The sequence below is a fragment of the Lemur catta genome, chromosome 22 (genome assembly GCF_020740605.2).
Source record: "Lemur catta isolate mLemCat1 chromosome 22, mLemCat1.pri, whole genome shotgun sequence".
NCBI classification, from domain to species: domain Eukaryota; kingdom Metazoa; phylum Chordata; class Mammalia; order Primates; family Lemuridae; genus Lemur; species Lemur catta.
Window position 1 is genome coordinate 7,451,773 of NC_059149.1, and position 23,711 is coordinate 7,475,483.

The 23,711-nt window shown below is 33.0% G+C and overlaps 1 protein-coding gene across 1 annotated transcript in view; it reads right to left on the reverse strand.

Annotated features, from left to right (window-relative positions):
- Positions 1 to 4,534: 4,534 nt before the first annotated feature.
- LOC123626629 (disintegrin and metalloproteinase domain-containing protein 18-like) overlaps positions 4,535 to 23,711 on the reverse strand; it is an 89,921-nt gene continuing 70,744 nt past the window's right edge. Inside the window, exons 17-20 of the mRNA XM_045535775.1 lie at positions 18,004 to 18,084; positions 14,873 to 14,987; positions 10,768 to 10,927; positions 4,535 to 4,642 (exon numbers count right to left, since the gene is read on the reverse strand). Of these exons, the coding sequence (XP_045391731.1) occupies positions 4,600 to 4,642; positions 10,768 to 10,927; positions 14,873 to 14,987; positions 18,004 to 18,084 (399 nt within the window). The 3' untranslated portion in view covers positions 4,535 to 4,599. The remainder of the gene's footprint in view (positions 4,643 to 10,767; positions 10,928 to 14,872; positions 14,988 to 18,003; positions 18,085 to 23,711) is intronic.

Sequence of the window (23,711 nt, forward strand, 5' to 3'; positions counted from 1 at the left end):
ACCTCTTATAATTTTACTGAGAGCAAATCAGTGCTTACGAAAAAACCTTGTTCTAACATAGGAGATCATTTTTTAAAAACTTTTTATTAGTATATTTTTAATATCAAAACTCAGACTTTGGGAAGACTACTATGAATAATTCCATTTTAATTATACTCAACTTGATCAAATACAAAATTCCTTTCACAAATTCCCTTTTCATGAATCTTATCAAACTCACAAAGACCATTTACAACATGCTTGGAATTTCTGCCTTGTTGCATACATCGTCCTTCTGAAGTAACCAATCACTTTACATTAGACAAAAAAATTACCACACAAGATTTTTTCTCATACAAAAAATATTCTCTTTTCTTTTAATCCTTCCTTACCAAAAATATATCTTCATATCCATAGCTTTCTTTACATCTCTCTCTCCTACTTGCTAGTTCCTTTCCATCTTATTTCTGTTTCCTTCGTAAGGGGCATACTTTATTTATAAAATTATATATATTAATTATTTTTTTTTGAGACAGAGTCTCACTCTGTTGCCCAGGCTAGAGTGTCATGGTGTCAGCCTAGCTCACAGCAACCTCAAATTCCTTGGCTCAATCAATCCTCCTGCCTCAGCCTCCCGAGTAGCTGGGACTACAGGCATGTGCCACCATGCCCAGCTAATTTTTTCTATTTTTAGTTGTTTGGCTAATATCTTTCTATTTATAGTAGAGATGGGGTCTCGCTCTTGCTCAGGCTGGTCTCGAACTCCTCAGCACAAACGATTCACCTGCCTCGGCCCCCCAGAGTGCTAGGATTACAGGTGTGAGCCGGCCCTAATTAAAATTTTTAACTGTTAGTAACCTTAAATCTTATTGAAAACCTAGGAAACAAGAAATCTTTCATTGTTTATCACATATCAGCATTTTATAAATGAGAACCATTTTATAATTTTTTGAAACATATATTCCTATAACATAAATATCATATATATTAATAGACCCTAATATTTAGTCTTTATATTAAAGTTGAAAAGGCAATGGCAAACAAATTCATATCCAGAAATTTGTTTCAGTTTTTCTGTTATTTGGAAATAATCTACACCTTTAATGGTATCTATTATTTAATCTAACATAACCTTAGGTTGTCAAATTACATAAAACTGCATTTATAGATGTTTTATCATTTACATTTACCTAAGTTATTTATTTTTAATAATTTACCTAGTTAACTTATGAGAGCAGAGATTAGATAGTGGTAGTGATCATTTCAAAATATTTCCCAGCTAACCATATTTTTCATCCTGTGAACATCAGGTGTTCACCTATGTAAGAACCTGAAAGTTAAATATATGCATGTTTTCCCAGTATCTCAGGAGATACAACTGTTTTCATTAAACCATTTCATTAAAGGGTATTGAATTTTGCAAAATGCTTGTTCTTCAGCACTTAAGATGATCATGTGGCTCTTTTCCTTCATTTTGTTAATATGGTGTATGACATTGATTGACTTTCATATGTAGAACTTCATGATGAGTTTTACAACTGTATTTACTATAAACTATAGGAAACAAACCAATGAACTATTTCTGTTTGTGTCTTTCCTTTATCATATTGTTTGAGAAAAAAGAGGTATAATTTGCCTTGCACATTCTAAATATCAAGTAATGGCCTTACCATATACTAGTTACTTAAAGCAGCAGTCTATATTTTAATAACACAATATACCTTACTGATGGTATGAAAAATGTAAAAAAAAAATAAGTTTTATGTATTATGACTAAGCACCTTAAAAATAGCTCAGAAAGTCTCTCAATATACTTATGAGCTAGGTATGACTTCATTTTGCCCATTTTGCACTTAAGGAAATTCAAAATACTTAGAAGGTATGTTAATTTTGAAATATAGCTAGTAAGTGATGAAGACTTGGATGCATGACTTCCTTTAACGCACTTCAGCTTTGTCACCATTATCACACATACTAGTCTATCTATAAGGGCCCAGGTATTCCTTGCTAAACTTTCTAATTAGGTCTAAGAATTTATATATAAAATCTATCAGGCTTTCAATCTACATAATCATATAATCTGAGAAAAGTAGGTGGCTCATATCCCTTTTAAAACTTATTTATTTAATAATTATTTTTCAATCATGTACAAAATAAATATAGTGATCTTTATTATTCACAAATTCCATGTTTGTAAATTTTCCTACTTGCTAAAATTTATTTGTAACCCCAAAATCAATATTCAGAGGGCTTTCACGATCATTTCTGTTCACACACAGGCTGCAAAAAATCTGAGTTGCTCCAAGGTCCATGTTTCCAGCTGAGGTAGACCAAGGTGGTTCTGTCTTTGTGGTTTAGCTTTTATATGTAGATGACCAAAGGATGGAGAAGGCAGGGGACAGGGCAGTGTAGTACAAGAAGCTGGGGTTCTGAAACGAGTTGGAGCACATTTTAATCTCTATGCTAGCACCTGTTTATGGGGGTGACTTCAGGCAAGTCACTTTTCACTTCTGAATCTTTTCCTTTGAAAACTGCAGAAAATAGAATAGTCCAGCACAAGTTGTTTTTATGATTTAAGATTATACACTATGTGAGATATGTACTTATTTTCCCTACAAACAAAGATTCAGGGTTCATCAGTTCACTGTGTATGACTTTATAGAACATAATAATTGTGAGAACAGGAAGAATGTATCAGTATGATCTCACTTATATACGAATAAATGTTTAAATGTGCATATTTTTGTAGATAGAATGTCCATTTCATTTAATTTTCATTTCCCTGATGATAGTGATGTTGAGCATTTTATCTCGTGCCTCTTTGCCATTTGTATGCCTTCTATTGAGACATGTCTATTCAGGTCTTTTTCCCATTTTTATATCAGATCGTTTTCATGTTATTGAGTTGAGCCTCTTTTAAGTTTTGGATATTAATCCCCTTATGAGATGTACAGTCGCAAATATCGTCTCCTATACTATAGGTTACCTCTTCAATCCATTGATTATTTCCTTTGTTGTGCAGAACATTTTCAGTTTGACATAATCCAATTTGTCTATTTTTATTTTTGTTGCCTTCACTTTTTAGGTCCAGTGTAAACAATATGTAGGGGTAGGAAGTATATAAGTGATTGCCTGAGGCCAGGAGGATCAGGGAGTAGAGGTTAGATGGAGGGGTGGAGAGAGAAATGGAAAACGATCACTAATGGTCCTGCACTGCCTTTTTTGGGTGATGGAAATTGATTGTTCTATAATTGATTGTGGTGATGGTTACAATTTTGTGAATATAATAAAAGCCATTAGATTCTACACTTTAAATGGGTGAATTGCATGTTATGTGAATTATATATCAATAAAATTGTTTTAAAAAAAGAAAGTCCAATAGGCTGTGTAGCCTTTCTTTGTGCTAGGAATTTCCGGCACTTTTAATTTTCTTTTTGAGACTGTATTTTAAAATATTTAAAAATTACCTCCATAGTATTGATAACTTACTTGGTGAATAATGAAAAAAATTTAAAACATTTGCTCTTCAGACACAATGGCTCCTTACAAAATGATATGAACACAAACATAATTTTACAGATGGATATGTATCGAAATATCACCCTCACAGTGTTTGTCCCAGTATTCTGTGGCACTGTAATTAGCAGAATGGTGTTTCAGAATTTACAGGGAGCAAAACATGTGGGCATTTCCAGTGCATAAGCAGTATCCTCATTCTTCACTCATCTGCTCCTCTCACATCCTGTTTAAACTTTCAAGCCCCAACACACACACACACACACACACACACACACACACACACACACACACACACACACCCACACGACTATACTTTCTCCAATTCCTGGAAGAAGCTCTTCTGCAAGTGGGAGTATTATCCTACTACTGTCCAGAGACACTTCAGGGCATGTTAACCTCAGCCCTGAGTGGGAGAAGTATGGACTACAGATCTCTGACCTCACCCAGGCTTCCTCCTTCCCTCACCTCCCCAGGAGATGCACACCCTCTTGTGTAGGGTCAGGGAAAGACAACTGTCCCAGCTCTGTGGTGAGCCCTCCAACCACCAGGTGCAGCAGGACCCCCATGGCTCTGAGGCCCTGAAACTGAACAGGCTCTAACACTCTTCCCCCCATCTTGGCCTGAGCTACTGGGCATCTCTTCATTGTGCGCTGTAGAAAGGCCATTCTCTTACAGAGCAAGAGTCTTCACTTAAGTGATCCATGGAGGTCAGCTGGCCCAGGCCTGAGAGGGTCACCAAAAAAGGCAGCATTGCATGGCCAGCCGACTTCACCACAGTAATGGCTTTTAGGGGTGGAATGGAGGCAGCTTGTGGCCACTGGCCCCTGGGCTCTTGCGAGGGTGAGGGAGGCAGAGCAGAGCCACAGGGCAGTGGGGGATCCAGGGTGTAGACCAGGCCCAAGCTCTGCAGGTACCAGCGGCCAACGGAGTTTGCAGCCCCAGGGGTACTGTACTTGTAGAGGCACACAAGAGCCTGTATTTCTGCACAAATGGGCTTTATTTTCCAAAGGTTTGACATTTAAAATGCATTGAAAGATGAAAGAAGGGTTATAAATCACAAGTTCTCCTCCAGGCCATCTGCTGGCGACTTTCTTGGCAATATCAATATACCACGTCATAGCTTTCTGGTGCAATGGATGAAGTACTGTAGGGGGAGGAGAACAGAAGAAATAGAAATTCACAGTAGTAGCAGGTCATTGCCTACTTTTAAGCATATATGCTACTGGATTTCCACTTTAAGTCTCCGGTCAAAATACAAACACTACAAAATCAGTTCTATTATAGATAAGTTTGATTCTTAGAAAACTGTATAAGGAGTTCAAATAAAAAGCTAACTGTAAAAATGTATGTGTATGTTTTATTACTTTAGTATTGATTTATAATTTAATATTCAGGCAAACAAAATTGCAATTATGAAATAACAATGTAAAAACAATCAATGGCCATTCATTTATTCAGTTTTGTAAGCTTTGTTTCTTAGAAAAACCTAGTTTACAGAGACTAAATGAATGGTCATTCATAAATTTTTCTCCAGCAATATGGAGTGCACATATGGAAAGATAATAGAGTTAACCTAGGCTAATATTCAGGTTAGTGACTTGCCTAATTTCAAATTTTTTTATGATTTCTTTATTTTACATTAATATATTTTTACTGTGGTAAAATACAGATAACATAAAATTTACCACGTAATTTTTGTTGAGATGGGGTCTCACTATGTTGCCTAGGCTTGTCTCAAAATCCTGGCCTTTAGTCATGTTCCTGCTTTGGCCTCCCAAAGTGCTGAGATTACAGGTGTGAGCCATCATGCCTGGCCTAATCATTTTTAAGTATACAGTTAGTGATATTAAGCGCACCCATATTGTTTTGCAACCATCATCACCATCTATCTCCAGAAATCTTTTTCTCTTGCAAAACTGAAATTCTATACCTGTTAAAGAATAACTCCCCATCCCTTGTGGCCCATAAGCACAACAAAACATGCTCAATATCACTAATCATTAGGGAAATGCAAATCAAAACCAAAATGATATACCACCCATTAGGATGATAGTCACCCATTAGGATGACTGCTATTTAAACAAAATAATTAAAAAGCAGAAAATAACAAACTTTGCAAGGATGTGGGTAGACTGAAACCCTACCAACAACCCACAAGGTGTTAGTTCACCATTCTTTTTTGTAGTTGAGTAGTACTCCATGGTATAGATACACCACATTCTATTAATCCACTCATATATTGATGGGCACTTGGGTTGTTTCCACATCTTTGCAATTGTGAATTGTGCTGCTATATACATTCGAGTGCAGATGCCTTTATTATAGAATGCATTTTTTTCCTTTGGATAGGTGCCTAGTAGTGGGATTTCTGGATCAAATGGTATTTCTATTTTTAGCTCTTTGAGGTATAATAAAGACTGTCCCAGACAAGCAACCCCTGATGGAATTTGTGAAGACCAGAGCTGCCCTACAGGAAGTACTCAGACCTGCATTACACATTGAACAGCACAATGGACACTCACCAAAGTAAAATCACTCAGGGGTTAAAGTCCAGACCCTAGATTACAATGGCTACAGAGGTAAAACAAAACAATAAGAATTTACCCAACAATATGAACAGAAATCTACCACAAATATCAATCCTGTCAACAAATGTGAATGGCTTGAATTGTCCTCTGAAGAGATATAGGCTGGTTGAGTGGATAAAAAATTATAAGTCAAGTATCTGCTATCTCCAGGAAATGCATCTAAACCACAAAGATGCTTTCAGACTCAAGGTCAAGGGTTGGAAAACAAACTTCCAGGAAAATGAAAGCTAAAAGAGAGCGTGGATAGTGATCCTGATTTCAGACAGCATAAATTTTAAAATAGCAAAAGTAAGGAAGGACAAACATGGTCACTATATAATGGTGAAAGGAAAAATCCAACAAGAAGACTTAACAATTCTTAGTATTTATGCACCCAACACAGGGGCACCAGATACATAAAGCAAACCCTGGCTGGTCTAACTAGCATGATAAACAGTAATGTAATAGGAGCCAGGGACTTCAACACCCCACTGACTGAACTGGACAGATCCTCCAAACAAAAAATAAGCAAAGAAATAATGGATTTAAATAGAGTTCTAGAACAAATGGGTCTAATAGACATCTATAGAACATTCCATCCAAACAAAGCTGAATATACATTCTTCTCATCAGCTCATGGAACATACACCAAAATCGATCACATCCTAGGCCACAAATCAGATCTCAACAAATTAAACATAGAAATTGTACCAGGTATCTTCTCAGACCATAGTGGTTTAAAATTAGAGATCAATTTCCACAGAAACCCTCACCATTTCACAAAGTCATGGAAATTAAACAACCTATTGCTGAATAACTGCTGGCTCAAAGAGGAGATCCAGATCAAATCAAAATATTCTTCAAACTAAATTATAATGGGGACACAAATCTGTGGGATACAGCGAAAGCATTCCTGAGAGGAAAACTAACGGCATTAAATGCCACATCCGAAAGACAGAAAGCTAAAAAATCAGCAAACTAATAAACTGTCTCAAGGAACTGGAAAAAGAAGAGAAAATTAATTCTAAACCTAGAAGAAGAAAAGAAATAACTAAGCTCAGAGCAGAATGAAATGAAACTGAGAATAAAAGAGCTATACAGAAGATCAATAAAACCAAAAGTTGTTTTTTTGAAAAGATAAACAAAACTGGCAGCCCTCTTGCTAGATAGATTAACAAGAACTGGAAAGGAAAGGACTTTAATAAACTCAATGAAAAATGGAAAAAGAGAGGTCATAACAGACATCATGGAAATACAAAACGTTACCTTTGAATACCATAAAAATCTATATGCCCCAAAACTACAAAATGTGGAGGAAATGGACAAATTCTTGGAAACACACAACCTCCCTAAACTCAATCAGGAGGAAATAGAATTCCTGAACAGACCAATATCAAGCACATACATTGGAGCAGCAATTAAAAATCTTCCAAATAAACCCCACATATTTCTAATTAATCAAAGAGTCAAATGGAAAGGATAACAAGGAAAAACTAGAAAATATATTGAACTGAATGGAAAAAGAAACTATGATATCAGAACATATAGGTCAGATAGGTTGCAGTTAAGCCTAAAGGGAAATTTATAGGTTAAATGCCTGCATTAGAAGAAAAAAGATCTCAAAAAAATCATCTAAGCATTGAATTTATAATACTAGAAAAAAGAAGAACTAACCAATCACCAAACAAGCAAAAGGAATTAGATAAGAAATATTAACCTGCAGTCAATGAAATAGAAATTGAATGCTAGAGAAAAGTCATTGTAACAGAAAATTGGATCTTGATTTGATTAATTCACATTGTATGCCTGTATTAAACATCATATGTACTTTATAAAGATATACAACTATTATATTATGTGCCCATGATAATTTTTAAAAATCAGAAAAATTAGCAAAGCTTTAATTAGCCTGAACAAGAAAAAAGAGAGAGAAAACGTAAATGAGTAAAATCAGTAATAAAGTACAAGAATTCATTGCTGACATTATAGAAATTAAAATGATTAAAAGGAAATACTATGAACAACTTTATGCAACAAATTATACAATTTTGATGAAATAGACATGTTTCTTGAAGACATAAGCTTCCAATATGGCTCAACAAAAAATAGATATTCTGAATAGATTACAACAAATAAAGACATTAAAATAGTAATTAAAACTCTTTCCATGAAGAAAAGCCCGGAACCAAATGATATTACTGGTAGCATCCTATGTCTTAACTTGTTGGTGATTATGCAGATATTTAGTTCGATATTTTTTTAACCTGTGCATACCTGTAATATATGTGATTTTGTATATTTTATAGAATTCACATGCAAATTCAACCTGTCAATGCAAATCAGCACTGTTAGCTCATATGTGACCAAAAGCATTTAATGTATTTTTGAGCTTCTTTCTGTTATACATATGCCAGGATAAAAATATACAATACTTAAAGCTATCAGTTTTCTAATTACTCTGTAAATTCATCAAGAATCCAGAGGATGTACAGGTAAAACACATTAGTAAATCCTATACATAAATAACTTCTACAAAAGATAAAAGAAACAAATGGGAAAAGAGACCAAAAGATGTCAACAATTATTTCTCTACATAGAAACACGGAATGGCTTGGATAAAAATAGATTTACAGCCTCACTAGTAGCTAGAAAAACATAAGTAACAAAAAAATTAGATACAATTACCACCTCCTCTCTGCATAGACACACTCATACACAGTAAAATTGGACCCCTACCTGTTGTGAAATTTTGGACTTAGGTTTGGGTTGTAACTGGCCTTCAACCAAATTTTAAATGGTCATCTGTCATCTTCAGGATGTGTTTGAAGCCAAAAGAACAAGGCTCTTCCTACTATCATTGTTTAACGCCAGCCTGGCTAGAACTCTCATCATTTTTTTTTGTTGTTCACTGTGTTCTATCTTCTAGTGTCACTAAGAGTTTCACTTAATATAAAACTTTCTTAGTTTATTCTTTGGTTAATTTCATTGACTATTTTTATGAAGTGCAGAATTACAAGTGAAAATTACCATATTTTGTACGAAGATCCAATATTTTGTCTGTTAATTTTATGCAAGTTCACTCAAATGAAAGACCAATTGTGTCAAGGACAGTATGGACTGGGAGAGCATGTTTGCAGAGGTTATTCAAAAAAAAAGTTTCTTTGGAAAATTAATTTAAAAATAATCAAAGGAAAAAAACAGTTAATGCAACTCTATTTTGCATTAAATCTTCACTCAAGGCAAAGGCGGCAATACTCCAAAGGCAAACTTTTTTTTTTACCAGTAGCATAAGACATCAAGAGGAAATTGACTACCTTAAGGATGGGAAATAGGACTGTAAGGATCAAGCTTTATGTTGCCAACCCCAAGGAACCGCTAGTGAAGCCACGCAACTGGACACATGGTTTTATACTAGCTACAAGTAAAGTTTGCTGAGCTTCAGTGCCCTTTATACAACTGAGGAGGTAATGCATGATGGAAATAAATATATTGCCACAAGATGACATACTTTATTATCAGCTAGTTGAAATATTTTTTCCAGTGGCTCCAAATATATGATACTTGTAAACAAAAATGAAAGAACTAAGTGTACATATCCCAGACCTGCTGGAAGAGTTTATAAGGGGATATTCAATGAGACAAGGGCAGTAGAAATTTTTTGATTATGGAGATGTATTGATCACATATATCACCCAGATCTCCTCAATTGTATCACATATAAGGAATTCCTTTGAATTCTGTCTTGTCTTTTTATCTGTAAAGAATCACAGTAGCTCAATTAAGTCACTACCTCTTTCAGTGGGTAAGATCCATCACTACCTGAACAATAGACATGTAATGCAGTGGTCCCCAACCTTTTAGGCACCAGGGACTGTTTTCATGGAAGATAATTTTTCCACAGAGTGGTGGGGAGGATTGTTTTTGGGATGATTCAAGCACATTGCATTTATTGTGCACTTTATTTATGTTTTTATCACATTGTAATATATAATGAAATAATTAGACAACTCACCATAGGTTGGGAAACACCCAATATAATGTATGTACTAGTGAAAGTCTCTTAATAAAATAGACCAATAATAATACCTTTCAAAGAAAACAGCACACTTTGAAGCTGAAATCGCTATTTGTGATATTACATTTAAGTACCTGTATGAGGATTTCTTGCCTTAAGTGAGTTAAATGTTTGGTTATCAGAAAAAGAGGAAGAAAAAAGTAAGAATAGAATGTATAAATATATAGGAAACAGTATATAATCTCAAAGAAATGCTGAAATTAGATTTTTGTAGCATTTAAGACTATTAAAGAGACAGAATTATGAAATTCAAATAATCTATTAATAAAAATTTTAACACAATTTTCAAATTGGAAATATTTTTCCTAAAGAAAACCAACACCTGGACATAATATAAATTTAACTAGAAGGAAACATAAAATGATGCACCAGGCATATTCTTCTTTGACTTATTAAGTCCCTTGTACGGTGTGGAATACTCATGGGGAAAAGTTCTAGAACAGTTAAAATTTCGATTTGCCCCACTGTGCTACTGAAAAACTATTAGAAAACAAAATTATAAAAACGTCACTTATATTAGATTAAAAATATTACATATTAGGAATTAATATAACGTATGAATTTATGACACTGGGCAGTGATCAGCACAATTTAACCTAATACATTGATTATATAAATCATATTTACCCCTTATATCCTGTGCTCTCTCTGTTGCGTGATTTGTTCATTTCTTTTCTCTTAATGATCACAATGGTGAAAATTATGAAAAATGGTAGAAGAATGTAGAAACTCAAAATAAGCCAGTTGTTCTGATGTGTATTGTAGCCTTTTTTAGATAAATGTATATCTAGAAATGAACCATATTATAAATCAGTAGGGACTTACTGAATATTTAAATAAGTTTATCTTTTTCTCACTTTAATCATATATATGTAAATAAATTTTAAAACATTTCAAACTATTATAGGAAAAAATTAAAAAACATTTAAGCTCATAACCTAAAAACTGCAATGGTACATTTTTCATAGACTCTCTGTCTTTTATGCATATTTGTTTAAATATTATGGTGCTGTATATATGTTTTAAATGCTGTTTGCTGCATTCAGCCTATTTATAACATCAGTAATTTAAAAATTAATACATTAATAGGACTGCATAACATTTTAGGAAAAAAATATAGACTTGGAGAAACCCCCATCCAAGACCCTTGCTAAACCATAGTTTCTTTCATTGGAACATTTTTAATTGACTCATGTCTCTCCATCTCTTATTTATATTCTATACATATAAAGAAAATATGTATCTATCTGTATATATCTGTATCTATATATCTATATATAACATATTCAACTGTGTATGTGTGTATATCTTCCCATTCTATAAGCATATTATGCCCTTTGATTATTTTAGTATAGTTTCAAAAGTTGAGATATTATACAATTTTGAAAAGTATACAAGAAAAATATATTAGCAGAATTAGGAATAAATTGACTAAATGAATATGCATATACCCACTCTCCAGGTCTCAAAACAGATCCTGTTAGAATTCCCAAAGCAATTCTGGACATTTCCTAATCTTCTCTCCTCTCCAAAGGTTACAAAGATCTTGATTTTTCTAATTATTTATTAAGTAAAATTTTACTGAAGTATATAACCTATTAACAAAAATATGTGCATAAAATTGTACAGCTCAAAAGACTTTCTACATTGAACACAACCATGTACCAGCACCAAATCTAGGAAACACAATATGACCAGCACCTCACAACTTACTTTGCACTCACTGTCCCTCCCAAGGAAAATCACTACTTTGTATGGATCATTTCTGGCAGATTTGAAATGTTATATAAGTGGAATTATACTATATGCACATTTTTTCTCCCTGACTTTTTGTGTTCATTGTTACTGACTTTTGGGATTCACAGATATTGTGCTTATATTGGTAAAATGTTGATTCTCATTGATGTTTACTACATCATTGCATAGAAATAACAGCTATTAATGCCTTCTCTTCCAATGGGCATTTGGGTAGTTTGCAATTTGGGTTATTAGGAATAGTGCTTCTATGAATATTCTACAACATATCTTTTGGTCAACATATGTTCCCATATCTCTCAGATATGTGCATACATGGGGAGTGTCAAAGCTTGTTCATGGCATATGCCCATATCTGATGTTAGTAAATAATTCCAGTGAATTTGCTAAGTGGTTATAACAATTATATTCCTATTAGTGGATGGGAGTCTTGGTTGTCGGATATCTTTGGTATTTTTTTCTTTTTATATAGTTGTCCTTTTTTGTTTTTTAAATGTAATTTAACTTTTTTTATTTGACAAATGATAGTTACATATATGGGGTATTTTCTTCTTTTAAATGTTTTATTTTTAATTATTATGGGTACATAATAGTTGTATATATTTATAGGGTACATGTGATGTTTTGATACAGGCATACAATGTGAATTAATCAAACCAGGGTAATTGGAGTATCTATCACCTCAGACATTGATCATTTCCTCATGTTAGGAAACTTCCAATTCCACTCTCTTAGTTATTTCAAAGCGTACCCAAACTTATTTTTGACTATAGTCACTTTGTTGTGCTATCAAATATAGTTGATTCTATATAACTGTATTTTTGTACCCATTAACTATCCCCACTACATCAGGCCCTCCCTGCTACCCTTCTCAGCCTCTGGTAACCATCATTGTATTCTGTCTCCATGAGGTCAATTGTTTTTAATATTTACCTCCTACATATAAGTGAGAACATGTGAGATTTGTCTTTCTGTGTCTGGCTTATTTCACTTAACATAATGGTCTCCAGGTCCACCCATGTTTTTGTAAATGGCAGGATTTCATTCTTTTTTATGGCTATATCATATTCCATTGTGTATATGGACAAAAATTTCTTTATCCATTCATCTTTTGATGGACAATTAGGTTGATTCCAAATCTTGGATGTTGTGAATAGTGCTGTGATAAACATGAGAATACAAATATATTTTTGATATACTGAATTCCTTTCTTTTGAGTATATAACTAGCAGTGGGATTGCTGAGTCATATGGTAGTTCTATTTTTAGTTTTTTGAGGACCCTCCATGCTGTTCTTCACAGTGGATGCACTAATTAATATATATCACCTCCAACACTATACAAGGGTTCCCTTTTCTCCACATCCTTGGCAACATTTGTTATTGGTTGTCTTTTTGAGAAAAGCCATTTTAACTGAGGTGAGATGATATTTCATTGTAGTTTTATACTCCGTTCCTCAAAATGTGATTTATTTACTATTATTTTCTAATAAATATATAGATTTCTATTTTACCATGTTTTTCCAAGTTGCATTCAGAATAAACAGTGTATCCAACAGTTGTTTTTTTTTAACAATCTACAGTTTTTAATAATATGGAATACAAATCATTTGTGCAGAGTTCATTCTTCTATACTTTTCATAAAACTAATTTTATGATATTTACTGAAACTTAAGGATACTGTATTCTAACTTATTTAACTAAGTTAATTAAAGCTGAATATCACTAAGAAAATCTAATTACACATATTGTCTATCATTATGGCAGTCCCTACCTATCTACAGTTTTGATTCCACAGTTTCAATTACCCATAGTCAACTGAGGATTGAAAATATTAAATAGAAAATTTCAAAAATAAACAATGCATACTTTTGATATTGCATGCTCTTCTGAGTAGCACGACAAGCTGTCACTCATGAGAATGAATGTCCAGTGTATCCGCGCCATATATGCTAGCCTCTCGCTAGTTACTTAGTAGCTGTCTTGGTTCTCAGGTTGACTGTCACGGTATCACAGTGCTTGGGTTCAAGTAACCTTTATTTTACTTCACAAGCACAAGAATAATGGTGATTTCAATTTGGATATGACAAAGAGAAGCTAAGAAGTGCTTCCTTTACTAAACAGTTGAAGGTTTGACTTAATAAGGAAAAACATTACATACTAGTATTGCTAAGACCTATGGTAAGAACAAATCTTCAGTCCATCAAATTGTAAATAAAAACAAAGAAATCTGTGCTAATTTTGCTGTTATACCTCAATATGCCAAAGTTATGGCCACAGTGCATGATAAGTGCTTAGTTAAGATAGAAAAAGCACTAAATTTTTTTGTAAAAGGCATGAACAAAAAACATTCTGATTCATAGCAATGTGTTGTGCTAGAAAACATTGAGCCTATACAAGGACTTCAACAAGGATTTCTCTGGAAAAAAAATGACAACAAGCCATTTATTGCAAGTAAGGGATGGTTACATAGATTCAGGAATAGGTTTGGACTGAAAAATATAAAAACTCCTGTGTCTTCTGAAGGAAAAGAAACTGCCACATTTCCAGCATAGTTGAAAAAAGTCAATTAAGAAGAAAGTATAACACCCAAAGCAAGTCTTCAACTGTGATGAAAGTAGGCTGTTCTGGAAAAAGATGTCCAATAGAACTTATATTCATAAAAGTGTGAAGAAGGCACCATGGCATAAAACATGGAAAGGGCAGTTAGTTACTGTTTTTAATCTCTCACTGCGCCTAATTTATAAATCAAACTTCTTAACAGGTATGTATGTACAGGAAAAAACATAGCATATACAGGTCTTGGTACTATCTGCAGGGTCAGGCATCCACTGGGGTCTTGGAATGTACCTCCAAGGGTAAGGAGGGACTAATGTAATTTCAATAAAGGCACCATTCAAGAAAACTCTTGGATTTCCTTAATTAGCTCCATATAAAAGAAACGTTCTATTTTGCTTTAAAAATTAAATTGCTACCTACCAGATGTCTGAAAATTTCCATCATCAATACTGCCCCCTGGTGAACCAAACTGGAATTTACAGTCTGGAGGCCTATGGTCAGGAAAGCATTGGCAATTACCAAAATTATTACATATCTGAAACAAAAATATAGAATCCCTTTGAGTCAACTGGCCCAAAATGTACAAATAGCTCTTAAAATTTAAAAATAAGAAAACGACCCAAGTTTTAAAAGTATGCAAAAGATCAGGACACCTCACCAGAAAAGATACACAGATGGCCAGTAAGCATGATAAAAGATGCTAAACATCATGTGCCATTAGAGAGCTACAAATTAAAATAGCAGTGGTTACCACTAAGCAATAATTAGAGTGTTTAAAATCCAAAACTCTGAAAACACCAAAAGTTGGTGAGGATGCCAACCAACAGGAACCTTTATTCATCGTTGGTGGGAATGCAAAATGGTACAGCCTCTTTGAAGGACAGTTTGGCAATTCCTTACAAAACTAAACATGCTCTTCCCCTACAGCCCAGTAATTTTGTGCTCCTCGGTATTTAGCCAACTGATTTGAAAAGTGACGTCCACACAAAATCTGGCACGTGAATGTTTATAGAAACTGTATTCGTAAGTTCCCCAAATTGAAGGAAACCAAAACATCAGAATGCATAAACAAACTGCGGCACATCTGTGCAACAGAATGTTATTCAGTGACTAAAGACAGTGAGATATAAAGCCATGAAAAGACATGAAAGAATCTTAAATGAATATTAGTAAGAGATAGTAAAAAGATCACTGGTTGGTAGGGGTTTGGGACGGGGGAGGAAGGGTTTAAATATGTGGAGCACAGGGCATCTTTAGGGAAGTAAAATTCTTCTGCATAATACTGTAATGATGGAGATATGCAGTTGTATATATTTTAAGACCTGTAGAACAAACGAGTTAACCCCAATGTTGCAAGATGCAAAATAATAGGGAAAACGGGAGGGTAGAAGAGTTAGGGGTTATATGGTAGCTCTGTACTTGGCACTTACTGTTTCGTAAGCCAGAAATTGCTCTAAAAAATGTCTACTATTTTTAAAGGCTACTACGGAAAATATATAATGAAGAAACACCACCAAAATAGCATAACCTTGATACTCAATCAAAAACCTTAAGTAGAAAATATAAAAATTGACAATCAATAGCATTCAGAAAATAGAAATAATTATATGAAAAGAAATAATAGACATGGTGTGCATTGTAGAGGGGAAGGGCAAGCCTCTAAACCTCGCTTGGGTGAGGCAAAGACATAAAATGTAACCAAAACGTTTGTACCCTCATAATATCCTGAAATAAAAAATAAATAAATAAATAAAATTTAAAAAAAGAAATATTCAAAAATCAAATAAAAAAGCAGATCATTCATTGTTGGTTTTATTCTGGGAACCTGGTTTAACATTTTAAAAAGTAAGTAAATATATTTGTATATTAACATATTAAAAAGAAAAAAAATCATAGGTTAAGGTCAATTGATGCAGAAAAAAATTTTGATTAAAATTTAGCATCTATCCATAAATTTAAAAAAAACTAACCAGATTAGAAACATAAGGACTTTTTAAATTTGAAAATTATCATTAAAAAAATCTTTTACAAATGTTGTACTAAAGTGTGAAGCCTTGAACTCTTTCTTTCATCACATATATTGAATCATACACTAAAATTTTGAATTTAATATTCTGCTCTTTTCTTAATTTCTTGATATTGATAGTGATTTTGATGCTTAGATCAATAAATTTCAGAGTAATGAAAAGATAAATTTCTACGGAGACTAATCCAAATAAAAGTATATAATTAAGGAAAAGAGAATAACAGCATTATAACTATAATATTTCATGATTTATGATATTTTGGAACAACTACATACTAATAAAATTTAACTAATAAAATTATAAATGATAGGGCTATCTATTGATATCTGTCATTGAGAGTAAATGTAACTTTACCTAGACTCATCCAATTTTACTTGACTTTGTAATTATTTTTAAATGTTTTTTCTTTTTAAACATTTTATTTGTAAAATATAAATATATAGAGAAATATAAATAGAAATGCATATAAAGTTTTATTTTATGTATTGCCTTTTTGAATGTAACATTTCACAGTTAAAAAGTTTTATAAAAAAGAAAAAAATCTAAAAAGTCTGAGTAGAATAACAACTGAATCTAAATAGTAATAGATTAAGACAACACATTAGCATCCAATAAAAGAATGTTTTGAAAGTCTACAATGTCTAATTTTATTTTGAGATTTTATGAAAAATATTAAGGTCAGTGGATTAAAACAGAAAATTTAACAAAAGAAATTTAAAAAACAGGAACAGCTGTAATCACAGAAAGCAAAAAAGAAAACACAAAAAGGTGGGTCTTTGTTAACAGCCCATAGCAGATTAATGACAATGTAGTGGCATTTATAACTTCCAAATCCAAATTATTTAAAAATTATAAAATTAAATACTAACAAATTATATTGAATTAGGGGTTCATTCATATAATGTTGACTATATCATACATTGATATTCTTTTAGAAAAAGACCAAAACAAAGAACCCAAAATTATAAATTTTAAGAAATGGTAATTCAATGTAAAAGTAAGAACAAATTTATATTACCAGATTAAATATAAATAAGCAATTGAGAAAAAGTAAAAAGGTTTTTTTTTTGCATGAGTTTGCATTTCCTATTGGAAACCTCTTGATTAGAACAATAAAAATATTCCCTAACATGTCAACATGTTCTTTAAGTGCACTCTGTAATATTAATATATATCCAAACACTTCAGTTATTAAGTGTATGAGGGAGAATAAAATATGTTCACACTATAAGTAAAACATAGATTTATTTGTGTTGAAATTTTTTTTCATTTAAACATATTACTGATTCATGAGTTGTGGGTGCTTAAAATAAATTAAATATATATCTAGTACAATTCACTTAATAGTGTTATAGTATTAAAATTAGCTCCATTGGTTTTCTTAAAATTAGTGAGCTAGTCCTAGGCAAGTTCATGTTAAAAGTGACTTAGGCTCTCAAACCTTGAAAACAGCATAAATGTTTATTTTGAGGAGCCCACAATAATAACATGCAATTTAGAACCACAAAAGGCAAAGTTACTTACCCCATTCCCTTTGCATTTTGCAGTGGAATTACAGTGATACTCCATTAAATTAGCTTTTTGGCAGGTTTTATTTACACAATACTGAAATAAAAACAAAATTTTTATAATCATTCACAAATTTTATATAAAGTAAGAAAAACAATAAATTAATGTTTTTTAATAAATGCATAAGAGATACTCAAGTTGAAGGACTTCTTACTGATATTACTCTGATTGTGGTAAAAATATTCTGGCATTCCAATACAAAACCTAAACAATAGTAATTTCAAGAAATAAAAAGTCTGAGGGTGTTGCCTTGACATGATCTATGTAAGATGCCGATAGCTGGGATTGACTTGAAATCCCCATCAGAGGAGTTTTCTATATTATTTTAATGTTTGACTATGAATGATGGGTTAGATAATGTTACAGATTTGTCCCCTTGAAAACTAGGAGATAATTAATTTTGCTTAGGTTTCAAATATAATTTATAAATTGTTATGAGTCTTTGTTATTTATCAGAATAATCTGGCAAAAGAAATATTTAATCTTCATTTTTATCCATTGTAGAGCCCTGTTATGTCAAATTGGGTGATCCAGTGGTGATTAGTCACCTGGATATTTAGCTTTTTGCCTCATTTATCTTTTTCTATTGGCATTGGCTTTGTAGCTTCTTTCCTTTTTTTTTTTTTTACAAAAATATCATCAAAATATATGATTAAATCATTAACAATATGAAGACATCAAATATAAGTGAAAATTACCTTTTTGTAGTTATTTTCTCAAATTAACATACAACCAATAAATAAATTACAAATTGTATTATACCAGGCCACTTTTGTACCTGATATTCAACATAATACTGGATGATCTAGACAGAGCATTTTGGCAAGAAAGAAAAGAAAAGAAAAGAAAAGAAAAGAAAAGAAAAGAAAAGAAAAAAGAAAAGAAAAGAAAAGAAAAAAGAAAAGAAAAGAAAAGAAAAGAAAAGAAAGGAAAAGAAAAAGAAAGAAGAAAAGAGAAAAGAAAAGAAAAGGAGACATCTAAATTATAAAGGAACACATAAAATGATCTCTGTTTGCAGATGACATAATCTTTTATGCAGATGATCTTATAAGTAGAAAAACCTAAAGCCTCCATACACACACACACCTGATAGAACTAATCAATGAATTTAGCAAAGTTGTAGGATAAATATTAACGTGGAGAAATCAGTTGTAAGTCTACACACTAACAATGAACAATTTAAAAAAGGAAATTAAGAAAAATTTTATTTATCAAAACAATAAACGATTTAGAAATATACTTAACCAAGAAGGGGAAAGACTTGTAAAATGAAAACTCTGAAATATTGCTAAAAAACTTAAAGACATCATTTTAGCTTCCACATATTAGAACATCTAGTATTTATCTTTCTGTGCCTGCCTTATTTCACTTAACATAATGTTCTCCAGGCTCATCCACTTTGACATGAAAAACAGGAATTCACTTTTTTCGTAGTTAAGTAGTGTATGTGTTGTGTATATTTACCACATTTTCTTTATTCATCTGTTCATGGGCTCCTAGGTTGATGGCATATCTTGGCTATTGTGAATAGTGCTGCAATAAATGTGACAGTACAGATATCTCTTAGGCACACTAATTTTCTTTTCTTTGGATAAATACCCATTAGTGGGATTGCTGGATCATATTGTATTTCTATTTTTAGTTTTTGAAGGACTACCATACTGTTTTTCATAATGACTGTACTAACATACATTTCCCCCCACAGTGTATAAGAGTTCCCCTTTGTCTACATCTTTACTAGCATTTGTTATTTTTGTCAAATGTTAGAGGTGATGGATTTGCTAATTACCCTGATGTGATCATTATACATTTTACATATATTTTGAAATATCACACTTTGCTCCGTATTGTTTTTATGTAAAAATTAAAAATAATGATAATTTATATTCATATGGAAGCCTAAGAGACACCAAATAGGTAAATGAGTCTTAAAAAAGAATAATAAAGTTGTGGGACTCATTTCCTAATTCCAAAACTTACCACATAGCTATATTAATGAAAATAGGGTGGCCCTGGCATAATAACAAATGTATTGAGCAATGAAATAGATTAGACAGCTCAGAAATAAATCATCACATAGATGATCAAATGATTTTCAATGAAGCTGCCAAGGTCATTCAATAGGGAAATGAATGTTTTTTCCAACAAACGGTATTGGGAAAACTGGATACTCACATGCAAAAGGATGAGATTAGACCCTTTTAAAACTCCACATGGAAAAATAATTTGAAATGGATGAAAAGCTTAAACATAAGAGCTAAAACTATAAAACTCTCAGAAGAAAACATAAGGAGAAATTTCCATGACATTAGATTTGGCAAAAACTTCTTACATAGGATACCAACATCACAGACAATAACAAAAATAAATAAATAAATTGGACTTCATTAAAAACAATAAATCTTTGAGCCCAAGGACACTATGAAATACTGAAATGGAAAACCACAGAATGGGGGAAAATATTAGCAAAATATGTATCTGATAATAGATTAATATCCATTATATAAATACAAATTATAAAATTTAAAACAAACAATCTAGTCAAATGATGAGCAAAGGAATTGAATAAACATTTCTTTAGAGAAAATGAATAATGGCAAATAAGCACATGAAAAGATGCTCACAATCACTAATAATTCACTGATTTTAAAAACACAATGGGACTTTTTGATAAAGGCCATTCTCACTGGAGTTAAGTGATATCTCATTGTGGTTTTGATTTGCATTTCCCTGATGACTTCAAACTAGTGCAACCCCTGTGGAAAGCAATATGGAGATACCTTAAACAGATTCAAGTAGACCTACCATTCGATCCAGCAACCCCATTATTGGGCATCTACCCAAAAGAACAAAAGACATTCTATGACAAAGATACCTGCACCTGAATGTTTACAGCAGCACAATTCACAATTGCAAAGATATGGAAACAACCCAAATGCCCATCAATTCATGAGTGGATTAGTAAAATGTGGTCTATGTATACCATGGAGTATTACTCAGCTATAAAAAATAATGGTGATATAGACTTCCTTTTGTTCTCCTGGAGAGAGTTGGAACCCATTCTATTAAGTAAAGTATCCCAAGAATGGAAAAATAAGCACCACATGTACTCACCAGCAAGTTGGTTTCCCTGATCATCACCTAAGTGCACATTTGGGAATAACACCAATTGGATATTGGACTGAGGTGGGGGCTGGGGGGAGGGGATGGGTGTATACCTACATGATGAGTGCGATGTGCACTGTCTGGGGAATGGACACGCTTAATGCTCTGATTCAGGGGGATGGGCGGGACATGGGCAATATATATAACCTGAACTTTTGTACCCCCATAATAAGCTGAAATAAAAATAAAATAAAATAAAATAAAATAAAATAAAATAGAAAAAAAATAAAATCTCATGATCATCAAGTAAACAAACAAACAAACAAACACCGCAATGGGATACGACTTTACACCAAGTAGGGTGGCTATTATCAAAAAATCAAAAAAAAAAAAAAAACAGAAGATGACAAGTGTTGGTGAACATGTGGAGAAATTTGAACCTTTGTGCATCGATGGAGGAAATTTAAAATGTTCAGCCTTTGTGTAAAACAGTATGACATTTCCTTAAAAAGTTCAACATCGGGTAACTATATGATCCAGCAAATCCCCATCTAGGAATACATCCCAATAAATCGAAAGTAGAGACTCAAACAGATATTTTTATATTAATGTTCACATCAGCATTATTTACAGTAGCCAAAAGGTAGAAACAAACTGTCCATTTACAGATAAATGGATAAACAAAATGGGACATACACACACACACATATATATATATGTATACTATTCAGTTTAACAAGAATAAAATTCTGCTACATGCTACAACATGGAAGAATCTGCAAAATATGCTAAATTAAATAAGACAAACACAAAAGGGCAAATATTTTTTGATTCCACTTATGCAAGGTGTATGGAGTATTCAAATTCATAAAAATAGAAAGTAAGGGGCTGCAAGGAAGAGAATAATAGGATTTATTTTTTTAGGGGTGCAGTTTGGGATGGTGAAACTGTTCTGGAAGTGAATAGTAGTGATGCTTGCACAACAATATGAATGCACTTAATATCACTGAATTGTACACTTGCAAATGGATAAGATTGTAAATTTATGCTATGTGTACTTTACCACAACAAAAAAGTAAGAGAAAATTGTGTATACCATATGAAGACTATAAAATTGTCTAAATTAGATTAGTGTATTATGGAAAAAGGAAGTGACAAGAAATTAATAATAGGCTGGGTGTCCTGGCACACGCCTGTAGTCACAGCTACTTGAGAGGTTGAGACAGAAGGATTGCTTGAGCCCAGGAGTTTGAGGTTGCTGTGAGGTAGGCTGATGCCACAGCACTCTAGCCTGGGCAACAGAGTGAGATTCTGTCTCACAAACAAACAAATAAAAATTAATAATAGATATATTAATTAACTACCATTTCTCTCAGGATCTCAGACTTGGTCTAAAGTCATACATTGCTAACGAAGATAAGAAAATAAAGACAAAGTAGGCATCATAAATAATTTTGGGAAGCTGAATATATTACCATTTTTGGAAGTTTAATGACACTTCCAAATTCATATGAATATTGCATAGAGATATTTTTTATGTACAGACAGAAAAGAACACAGAGACATGAAAAAATAACTTAGCATTATATTAAAATATATACAAATATGTAACTGAACATGTTTGACTTAATATCCCACATTCGTGCAATCCACTCTGGAAGTCCAGTTAGATAAAGCATACTTCTAATAAAAAATAGGAATCTGGGGAGCAAGGTGTCAAATAGAAACCTCCTGCGATTGTCCCTCCTCATGGACACCAAATTCAACAACTGTCCATGCAAGAAAGCACCCTCAGAAGAATCAAAAAATCAGGTGAGTGATCACAGTACCTGGTTTTCACACTTTCTCAAGGAAAAAGGCACAGAAGAGGGCAGAAAAGATGGTCTGCCTGCCCCAACCCTCCCGTCCCCTGGCAGTGCTGTGCCAGCACCCCATGGAGAGAGTGTCCATGTGGCTAGGGTCGGAACAGTGAAGGGATTGTGGGAATTTGCATTGAACGTCAGGGCCACCCTGTCACACGGGGACACATTGCAGGGCAGAATTCTGCTGGCACCCATGGAGGGAACGTTTTAGACCACCTCAGCCAGAAGGAAATGCTGGACCCCAGCTCTAGAAACCTGAGTTCCGGCTAGCCTCACCGTGGGCTACAGAATGGGAGAAAATATTTGCAATCTTGCATTTAGGATATTTAAAGAATAATCAGGCTGAACATTTACAAAAGGGTATTCCTAGTAGAACAATGGCAAAATACATGAACAGACATTTTACTAAGGAGGATACACTAATAATAAATAAGCTTTTGAAAATATATTGAACATAATTAACCATTAGAGAATGCAAATGAAAACTACAAATATTAGTACACACATACAAAAATGGCTAAAATGATAAGAAGTGATAACACAAAATGCTGGAGAGAAGGTGGAGAAACTTGATCACTCACACGGTGGTGGTGGAAATGGAAAATGATGCAGCCACTTAGTCAAAGATTATTTTATAGCAGGTTCTTACAGAACCAAGTACATACTTATGTGGACCAGACATTTCACTCCTGGGCA